This window comes from Alligator sinensis, unplaced genomic scaffold, assembly GCF_000455745.1.
Source record: "Alligator sinensis unplaced genomic scaffold, ASM45574v1 scaffold387_3, whole genome shotgun sequence".
Taxonomy (NCBI): domain Eukaryota; kingdom Metazoa; phylum Chordata; order Crocodylia; family Alligatoridae; genus Alligator; species Alligator sinensis.
In genome coordinates, this window is record NW_005843027.1 from 423,839 (window position 1) to 434,281 (window position 10,443).

At 47.7% G+C, this 10,443-nt stretch overlaps 1 protein-coding gene across 1 annotated transcript in view; it reads left to right on the forward strand.

Annotated features, from left to right (window-relative positions):
- The window catches only part of RBM41 (RNA binding motif protein 41), an 11,132-nt gene extending 2,535 nt beyond the window's left edge, over nucleotides 1-8,597 (forward strand). The window contains exons 3-8 of the mRNA XM_025193211.1: nucleotides 2,346-2,462; nucleotides 3,364-3,556; nucleotides 4,397-4,601; nucleotides 5,356-5,750; nucleotides 6,107-6,254; nucleotides 6,632-8,597. Coding sequence (XP_025048996.1) covers nucleotides 2,346-2,462; nucleotides 3,364-3,556; nucleotides 4,397-4,601; nucleotides 5,356-5,750; nucleotides 6,107-6,254; nucleotides 6,632-6,795 — 1,222 coding nt within the window. The 3' untranslated portion in view covers nucleotides 6,796-8,597. The remainder of the gene's footprint in view (nucleotides 1-2,345; nucleotides 2,463-3,363; nucleotides 3,557-4,396; nucleotides 4,602-5,355; nucleotides 5,751-6,106; nucleotides 6,255-6,631) is intronic.
- Nucleotides 8,598-10,443: the final 1,846 nt, after the last annotated feature.

Genomic DNA, 10,443 nt, shown 5'->3' on the forward strand with positions numbered 1-10,443 from the left:
GGCGCGGGGACAAAGCTTACTCTCCAGCGGCCTGGCCCTGAGCTGCCGTCTCCTCTGGACCTGTGCACGGGCCGGTGGAGCCACCCCAGGCCTAGCGCTCGCTCCGCGTGGTGCCTGCCCCAGCCGGGCCGTGACACCTATCCCGTGGATAGGTGTTTGGGTAGGGACCAGCCTGCCTCGGGCAGCGGCTGGACTAGGTCCCTCCAGCCCCACGTCTCTGGGAGTCCGTGATGCCCACTCTGGCTGGGCCGGGCCAGTGTGAGGGGCTGGGGTGGTGCCATGTGCCACATGTGGGTCTGCTCCAGAGCCAGGGCAGCACAGCAGGCCAGAGAATGGGGCTCCACAGGCCAGATTTGGAGGACTGGTTATATATTTGACAGCCCTGCCCTAGCAGAGTTGCATCCACTCCGGAGTGAGTGTGGGCTGTGTTGGCAAGGGGGTTGGCCAGGGAGGGATACACAGACCAGGCCCAACATTCACCTCCCGAGCTGTCTGGTCCCTGTCTTTGGATGTCCTGTCAGATGCTGCTGCCCCAAGTCGTGAGCTATTTTGAAATGCTGCTGATGTGGTGATAAGGACTTCCCAGTCTCCCCTGTCTGCAGGCTTTCCAGGAAGATTTTTAGCAGTTTTTCAGTACCAAGGTTCAGGCTCGTTGTTACTGATGAAGCCAATGAAAAGTTTTTTTTAAATCTCCATGTTAACACAAAGCAGCTTGGTCTAAGTGGGCTCCTCTTGCTTCTATAGTTAAACAGAATCAAAGCTTTCATTTAGGATCCAAGGACAAACTTTCCAGCTCTGGTCGTGAAGAAAGCTGTCCCCTATTACAAAGCTGTTCACCTATATGTTTCATAGATTCATAGATGCTAGGGTTGGAAGGGACCTCAATAGATCACTGAGTCCGACCCCCTGCATAGGAAGGAAAGAGTCCTGGGTGGAGATGCCCCCTGCCAGATGCCCATCTAACCTCCTCTTGAAGACCCCCGGGGTAGGGGAGAGCACCACCTCCCTTGGGAGCCCGTTCCAGACTTTGGCCACTCGAACTGTGAAGAAGTTCCTCCTAATGTCCAGTTTAAATCTGCTCTCTGCTAGCTTATGGCCATTATTTCTTGTGACCCCCAGGGGTGCCTTGGTGAGTAGAGCCTCACCAATTCCCTTCTGTGCCCCCATGATGAATTTATAGGCAGCCACAAGGTCGCCTCTCCACCTTCTCTTGTGGAGGCTGAAGAGGGCCAGGGGCCCTAGTCTCCTCATAGGGCTTGGCCGGCAAGCCCTTAACCATACGAGTGGCCCTTCTCTGGACCCTCTCCAAGTTATCCGCATCCCTCTTGAAGTATGGATCCCAAAACTGGATGCAGTATTCCAACTACGGTCTGACCAGTGCCCCATAGAGGGAAAGTATCACCTCCTTGGCTGTGTGACTGAGTTAAGAGAGCATAGGAAGTTCCATATCAGGTCAAAGCAGAGGCACATCTAGCCCAGTATTTATCTTGCGGTAGCAGAGTGGATGCTAAGTAGAAGAGTAGTTATGCAGGGCTCCTCCAGAGTGATTCATCCCCTGCCCTTCCTGCCCTACAGTTTCCAGCATTCAGTGGCCCAGGAAGTCCTCCTTTTGAAGTTGCATGCCCAAACAACCATGTTTGATTCCCACTGATGGACAGCCTAAATCAGTCTTGAGCACAGTGTGAGCTAACTCATTTGTCATAACAAAGTATGACTTGATAATGATTTAGAAAGCCAGCATTGCTAATTATTTTTGCTCTTCCCCGTGTTAACTGAATCATCCAGTGCCTCCTACATTATAGGTGGAGTTTGAGACTAACGTCAGATGTTCCTTCCTAGCCCCATTCTTATCGATTTGTGTGAACACCTAGAATTGAAGGGTCACAAATAGTAAATGCTAATTACTCTGTAGAAAGTAACCTCCATGGAACAAGATGTGCCTTAGAAAGGCAGAAAAGAACGTGGCTTTATGTTCTGTTTCTTTTTACGTGAAGTCACTGGAAGCTAAGCAGGATCCATTTCTTAAAATAGGTCTTCTGGAAATAAAAATAAAAGCTTGCATTTGAATTAAAAATATACTCTTGGGATATCTTTTTTTTTTTTTGGAGAAATAGTCTCAAATCTCTGCAACGTTATGCTTGGTATTAGTGGGAGCTCCATGGCTCAGGTTAGTCTTAGTTTCATCATGCTCTTCAGAGCCCATCTGCAGTGTCAGGTTGTCTTCTTAATGTCCTAATAAAGGATGGGGCAATCAGTGTGCTACCAAGAGTTCACTGTGGTGTATTAGGGAGTGAAGCCCCTTTTGTATTCTACTGACCACCTCTGCATTGGTTGTGATTCCCCAGGGTCAACAGCTGTCTGTCTGCTGATGATGTCCTCCTGGAGGATTTGGAGACAGAAGGAGAAAGGCAGCTGAAGAGCCTCCTTCACCATCAGCTTGACACCACTGTCTCCATTGAACAGTAAGTATTGAACCAGCTGGCAAAATACAAAAGAAGACAGAGGACATAGGCTACTGCTGCTGGAACAAGGGTACCAGTAAATCGAGGAAGCTCAGATTACAGAGGATAGCAGCAAAGCATCACGCTAATGGTGAGGGCATAGTGGTGCAGCTTAATTTCTAACAGAAATAATTAGGGACTTTTCACAGCAGGAGCTTCTTTTGCAGTGTCTCACTCAGGCAGTGAGCTTGGGAGTGTGGTTGTTGCTCCCAGCATTCTCCATGTGCAAACCCAAGGTGCAGTTAGATTTTTCAGCTGCTGGTGACAGATCAGTGGTGCTCAAAGTTCCAGCCTTGTGGGCAGGATGAATGGTGTGGGGTTGGTATTTGGGGTTGATTTCTGGGTGTAGTCTGGCATGCTGACCTGGCCCCACATGCTGGATCCAGCCCAGCATGCTGGTCTGACCACATGCATGAGATTTGCTCTGGAGTGAACCCTGGCTCTCAGGCTGTCTAGCATGGTAGGCCATGTCATCTGCCCACAGGGCTCTCCACGTGTCCAGAAATATGGCAGCGTGGGAGAGGCAATTAACACAGCTACCGCTCCCCCACTGCCATATTTTCAGACTTGTAGAGAGACCCATAGATGAGTGGCATGGCCTTACTGGCTGGAGGTTGAGCACTGCTAACATAGACAGTATTTCATACTCCAAGGCTTCCTACAGTCAGACAGTATCTAGTAGGAGAATGGGGGCTGTGTCTAGATTTGACGATAGCACCTGCAGAAGCACAACTTCTTAACTGTGTTTATTGGGCTGCTCCTAGGCAGTGTGTGTCCAGGCTATCCAGGCCAGCATCCTGTCTTGTGAGCTTCTTTTCCAAGGTGCAAGGAATTTTTGCTTTGTTGTTGCTTTGGTTCACAGGTGCAAGTCCAAGCGACGATGTTTTGCCCCTGCAGCTTTCTACAAACCCTTTGGAGAGGAGGCGGCAGGTGCTCTAACTTTATCACAGTTCCAGGCACTGCAGGAGAATGACAAAGAAACAGCTTCTCTCCGGGAACTGGGGCTCTCAGACTCAGAGATCCTACTCTGGAAGAACCAGACTTCAGCACAGAAGGTGAGGAAAGAGTTGTACTGGCAGGGACACAGGGATGAAAGCCATCTCAGGCTTAGTGGGGCCTAGCACCCAAGCACTGCTGAACATGCTAACAATAACCAGTAAGACTGCAGTTTTTGAGGTGTCTTAAGTACTGCCAAGAAACAACTGCTGCATGGGATCAATCATCCATACAGCCATGTTCACAGAAAAAGTGGAGAACAGGAGCAGAACCTGGATTTACTTAGTTAAAGGAACTAAAGACTTTTGGAAGTGTGATATAGTTCTTTTGAGCAAATTGCTTATTTATCTCCTGCCCTGGTCCCAATTCTAGTCCTAGGCAACTGAGATGAAACTTGATGGAATGAATCTTAAACACTCCATCTCAGGATCCAAAAAGGAGTCCCAATCCTCTTCCCACTTCAGGAAGCTAAGGATTGGCTACTGATACTGGGGGCTGACATCCAATAGAGATAGAAGCTTCATATAGATCTGAGGTGGTGATGCAAAGACTCTTTTGACAGGGAAGTGTAAAAATGAAGTCCAACCCAGGATTTTTAAAAAATAAGCTATCAAACATAGGAAACCTGGGATTATGAAGACAAAGAAAGCAGCAAAGCAAATGAACCAGAAGATCAGGAGAGAATGAGCTGCTTACCCCCTCTCTCACATAAAGATTCTGGGTTCCTGCCTTCCTGCATCATAGTGTTCATCCAGTGGGGATAGACACTCTCTAGGCACAACTCTGGCTGGGGACAACCAGTGGGGCTGAAGTGATGTGGAGTCTGAATTCCAGCATCGCCCTGCCACAAGTGGGTGTGGTGGGCGTTCTATCTAAGTATGGTCACTGCTCTGTTTCAGGGCTCTGGTTTGGGGGCAGCCCCCGAGGCCATGCAGCATCGGCTGCAGGCCATCCAGGAGAAGATCACAGAACGCCAGCACATCCTCTCCCTGCCACAGAGATTTGCTGGCAGCAAACAGCTGAGCCGGCGGGAGATGGAAATCGAGAATGCACTCTTCCAGGGGACAGACCGTCATTCCTTCCTGAGGGCACTCTATCACCAAGGTATATGAGCTCCCCTTGCCTCCTTAGCAGGCTAGGAGTGACTCATTGGGCACCTGAGTTTGCAGGAGTTGGCATTCCTAGAAATGCAGATCTGGGGCAGCCATGGGTGTTTCCTTCTTGCCTGTTCCCTCTGGTGAAATTGTTCTGTTCCTGCAGCATAGGAGGCATTCTTTCCTCTTGCTAGGAGCATTTTGTGTGAACAGAACCCTTCAAGGGTGGGCTCTCCAAACAGTTTAACATATGAGCAGTAGGCCTCATTAAGAAATGCTTTCCCTGGAAGATCAAGTGCTGCTCTATTAATACTCTCTGGATCTCACTGAGGTGGCAGAGGATAACTTTGAGACAGACCTCAGCCTGATACATTTAATAGCAGCATGTACACTCCATTTTACCATTAACTATTGATATTATTGCAGTGCCCAGAGACTTCATTTAGAATTAGGGCTGCTAGGCCATGTGCATGTACTTATTAAGAGGCAGTCCTTGCCCCAAATTTCTGGCAATCTGAAGAGGCACAAATGTTGGAGGCATATGGAAGAATATAGGGGGAAAGTGACTTGCGTAGGGTCAGGGACAGAGGTGGCAATGGAGCCCTGGTCTCTTGAATCCCAGTCCTGTGCACTTCTTCCTGATTCAGGCTGAATGGAGTTGGCCAAATAAGCATTTCCCTGCCCTTGGGACCAAAGTTCCAACTCTTTGCTTCCCTGTGATATACATAATTGTTCTTTCACTGTGTTTCTTTACTGTGGATCAGATGAAGCTCAGAAGAGGTTGGCAAGTGAGAAGGACCCAATGGGTAACCTGGAGACTGTTTATCAAGAAATGCTAAGCAAACAGTTACCTGAAGAATGCCCATCTGTAGAGGGTGATCCATGCTGGCCTTGCTCCCTGGCCCTAACTGGACCTGTGAATAAAGAAACAAGGCTACTTTCCAACCAGGAAAAGAAGGTAGAACATGATGGAGATCCCATTGTCCCTGCACCAAAGCCTGTGGAATCTGAAGCCCAACAGCCCACCCCAAGCCCCGTGGCTATAAAGGAATCTGTGGATTTCATTCCAGAAGAGGAGATCCAGAAGAACCGTCTCTCAGAGGAGGAAATCCAGAACATTCCCCGGTTTGCCTCATACAGTCCAGGAAAGCCAAGCAAGGTACAGCAAAAGCCAACCTAGAGGTGATAATATAGGGTATGTTATTTTTCCTGGCTACTGTTGGACCATGGTGTGGTGAAGCTATTCCTGCTTGTTAATGACTGAAGCCATCACCTGAAGAGGACATACTCTCCCCTCCCCCCAAAAGTAGGTAGTTTCTTTCCTCTGCTGTGAGAAAAGAGATATTTGAACGAGAAGATTCCTCTGTGTAAAGATTACAGGGGTATTCAATGAGAGGGATAGAGTCAGTCCCTTCAAATGTAGAGCAGGGAGAGGTTCAGGTCTGGTGTAGCTGGATGTAAAGAAATGTCACTTGACGTGCCTGTGGTAACTGAGTCTCTCCTTGTCCTGGTCAGGTGCTGTATCTGAAGAACCTAAGTCCCCGGGTGACAGTGAGGGAGCTGGTTTCCTTATTTGCTCGATTCCAGGAGAAGGACAGGCCACCAATTCAGTTCCGCCTGCTGAATGGCCGCATGAGGGGCCAAGCCTTCATCACCTTCTCCAGTGAGTTGCTCCCTGTAGTCCTTTCCTTATTACTAAAAGTGCAATGTGCTGGAAGGCCTACTTGCCCTGGGACAAGCAGAGGATTCTGTTTCCAAGCTTATCCAGACCCCGGTATGGCTCCAGTCAAAACCTCCAGCCCTTCCATGGAATAAGAGTGAGGTTATCTTCCATGGATGAGGAGGATCTCTGATGCTGGCTGCTGTTCACTACACTGCCCTACTAATGTGATGTCACCACCATATGGTATAGCTGCTGTAGGTAGATTGTGAATATGAGAATCCTTAATGACCTGGAGAAGACCACAAAATCTGTTGTGGAGCTCAGTGGGCTTGAGGAGCAGAGACCTATAACCTAATTTTATTTCACTCCTGTTGCAGGTGTGGAGGTTGCCCAGAAGGCTTTGCTGCTGGTGAATGGATATAACCTGCAGGGGAAACCATTGGTGATTGAGTTTGGGAAGAACAAGGGGCAGTCAAGTTCTGACTCTGCCTCCCCCAGTTGCTGTGCTGTAAACAGTGTGGGTAGCTCCACTGCCAAGTAGGAGACAAATACTACACAGGGTCTCCTAGACTGTGGTAACTCCCCTGTCAGAACTGGACCAGCAAAGGACTATCCCTGTATAAATCTCAAGGTTAGACAGGAGAGACTTGGGGGCTAAGCTCCTTTCAGGGAAGTGCTGAAGAAAGGTAGAAAGTCCCATCATGTGCTGAGGGGGCTACCAGGATGGTAGGAATGGAACCAGCCTCTCCTAGCACGGAGCACATTGGCATGGGGTCCATATTTTGACTGTTTGGTTTGAAGGAGTCTGAGGATCTTATGTTGATGTGCATTGCTCGGGCACTGTGCAAAGTGTTCCCAGGGGTGATACTGGGCTGTATTTGTTTCTGTCCAGATTATAAACAGGCAACTTTAGCACTGTTTGGAGAGGATGCCTATATCCCACCACATTCAGGTATGTGTTAATTTTTCCCTCCTGTGTTATGCCTATATATTGGTTTCATTATCCAAATACCTTCTATTTAGGAGGAGGGAAATGTGTTTTATAAATATATTTTCCCAGGAGATGTCCTTTTGTCATAGATGATTATGTGCCTCTATAATTAGAGAGCTGCACTTGTTATCTTCCCTGCTCTGAGGAAACCAATTTGGAGATGACAGGAGCCCTCAGCGTAGAGTCGGTTCTCAAGGCCCAGATGTTATCCTTTGCAACTAACAGGTGCTGATAACAGATCTCAGTGCAATGTGCTGCTCTTCTCCTCCCTTTCAGGAGTCCCAGTTGCCACACAGAGTAGAACAGCAGTGGCAAAAGTGTCCCCACTCCATTTGCTGTTTTCCACAATGTGTTTAACTGCAAAGTGCCATACTAGTAGGATTTTTTTCCCCACTGGTATGTCTTCCTGACCACTCACTCTTGTACCGCAAATAATATCCTGAAGCATGAAGACTGGTACTTCTTGTGATTGTTCCCAGCTAGTACCAGTGCAGGTGCAGTAGTTGATATAAATACCTTGTTGCTTTCTAAAAATGATGCCATTTCCTTTTGTAATATCTGCCTCCATCATTAAATATGGTAGGATAATGTCATGCTTCTTTTGCACCATCCTAGCTGTGCCTGGAGAGACGCAGCTGAAATCTTCTTGCCTGGTGATTGAAGGAACCAACACCTTATTAACAAAGTGAGCTGTAGAAACTGCCACTCTTACGAAGAGCACCAATTCCCAACACCAGCTGGGTCTCTCAAGCAGCCAGTCAGGAGTCCAGCTGTCTGCAGCTTTTTAATTCCCTTGTTAGTTTTTTTCTTTGGCTGTCAGTTTGACTCTTTTGGCCATTGTCTTCCTTGTCAGCTTGTATTAGCCTTGTACCATGTGAGTACAAATGTTGAATGGAGGATTGTGTGGTGCTTAGGGGAAATTTGGAACAACACAAAGGCACGACATGCAAGTATTGTTATTTCCCCCAGTCCTAAAGGATGCTCTGCAAGCTGCCTCGTGGCCTCTGCCTTGGCAGACTTTGTTTCTTCCAACTTAAAATACTTCATTCTCCCAAACAGCAACTTATTGGGCAAAATATCTCAGGACCATTCTAGAATGCTACAGACACTTGAGGCCTCAATATGTGTTCACCCTGTCCTGTTGGGTTCCTGTTGCTACAGAACATTTGTGTGTCACCAAAAGGTGTGGTTCTGAGGGTTACTGCGGACTGACTTGATTGAAGCAAATGGCATGGGGAGTGAGAAGATGGAACCTCACAGGAGGTTGGGGAGGTCTGGGGAGCTAGAGGTGTATCTGGATTGTCCACTTTTGTTTCCTTTTGTCAATAAACCTTTTAGTGTTTTCATGCCCATGCTCAGACTGAACAGGCTCAGGCTGAGCAGTGTTGCTATCTTTGTACTGCTGGAGTCTGCCTTTTACCAGAGGGGCTCCATGTGCTTTCCTAATCTGCTGTCATCTCCCTGTCCCTGAGGCAGTAAGTATTATCACTCACATCTTAGAGATACAGGTATAGAAATGGGGAAATGACTTGCCCAAACATCTGCCTTATTTCACTGAACTTGCTAAGGAGTTTGGACAAGTCTCCTTAATTTTATCTCCATATACCTACCAAGTTATTCTGCGTAAAGGGCTGGGGCCTATTCCAAAGCCCAGTGACCTACATGGAAAAACTTCCATTAACCTCAGCAGTTTGAGCCTTGTCTTTGGAAGAATTCCACAGTTTACAGAGATTCTAAGCAGTGTAAGCTGTACCTTTCTTCCACTGATACTTTTTGTTTTCAGCCACCTCAGTGAAAGTGCTATGCTCCAACTACCCTCCAAACACATGCAGTTTCAGCTCAGTGTAAGCCAGTACCAGAATAATAACTATGCAGACTTTGCCTGTGCTTAGGGTACAGGCAGAGACCATTGACTGGGTGTCTTTATACTTAGTCAGAAGTGGATGTATTATCACTTGCAAAATTAGTACAAAATGATGTCTGTTTGTGCCATTTGAGGTGAACCCTTGAAAACGAGGGCAATCTTGAAATCAACAAGGAGGCAGTGGAGGGATACAAAATGGCAGTCATTGCTTATATGAGAAGGCCTAGCATTATTCTGTACAAAGCCAGCTTTGGGGAGGTGACATGTAAAGAGGAAAACAGTGGTAAAGAAGAGGTGAAAGGTTGGCTTGAGGCTTGTGACAGAGGTGGAGCAATGGAAGGAGTCATGCATTGGTGGTGCAATTATACATGCATCGTGTGAGAAGAGGGAGCCAGAGTTCTGGGTCCAGCGCAGTAGGGATTCCCAGAATCCCTACTGAAATCCCCTAGTCTGAAATCAGACAGAAGTCATGGGCTGCAATCAATCTACACAAGAAGCTTAATGAGGATTCCCAGAATCAGATGGGGGAATGGAGAGCTGCGGCATCTTACAAGGAAAGAAAACTTGGGGGTTGGGATCCCTAAAGGTGTTGTCAACTTTTAAAATTAGATTGTGTGTTTTGGGACATTTGTTTTGTTTTCTGAAAGGCTCAATTCCTAGAATCACAAGATGAAAGGATTCTTGGTGTTCAACTGCAAAATAACAATAATACTTCCTAGCCCTTATGGAGATGTGTGTCCTGTTTGAGGCACTGCTCTTGAGAAGGATTTAGGCAAGGTGGAGACAGTCCAGAGGAGAGCAAAAAGCAAGGTGAAGTTCAGAAAATGGAACGTGTGGGGGGTGGGGAGGAAGTTGGGGGTTATTTAGTTTAGAAAAGAGAAGACAGAAGTGTCTTATGTAAAAGGTGGCTCTACTTACCTCCAAGACCACAAAAGAGAGGAAGAACCTAACTTAATTTGCACCTAAGATGATTTAGGTTAAACCGTTTGGGAAAAGTTTTCTCCTGTGGTTGGTGCAACACTGAGAGATCTGCAGGCTTTTTAAGGACAAAAGAGGCAAATACCTGTCAGAGGGGCCCAGAGGGGTTTGATCCCGTCTCAACGCGGGAGGCAGAACCAGGTTCCTTCCTCCCTGAAGTCTTGTGCTTTTGATTCCCTGTTTGTAGAGAAACCCTGCAGCCGCCCCTCCCTGCATCCCACAGGGCATGGGGGCAGACTAGGGTAACTGGCGGCTCCTGGAGGCCGCGAGTCACTGGCCGGGCGCAGAGGAACGTAGCTCCAGGACCAGGACCGGGCGCTGCCCCGTAGTGGCCATAATGCAGGCCGCATGCAAAT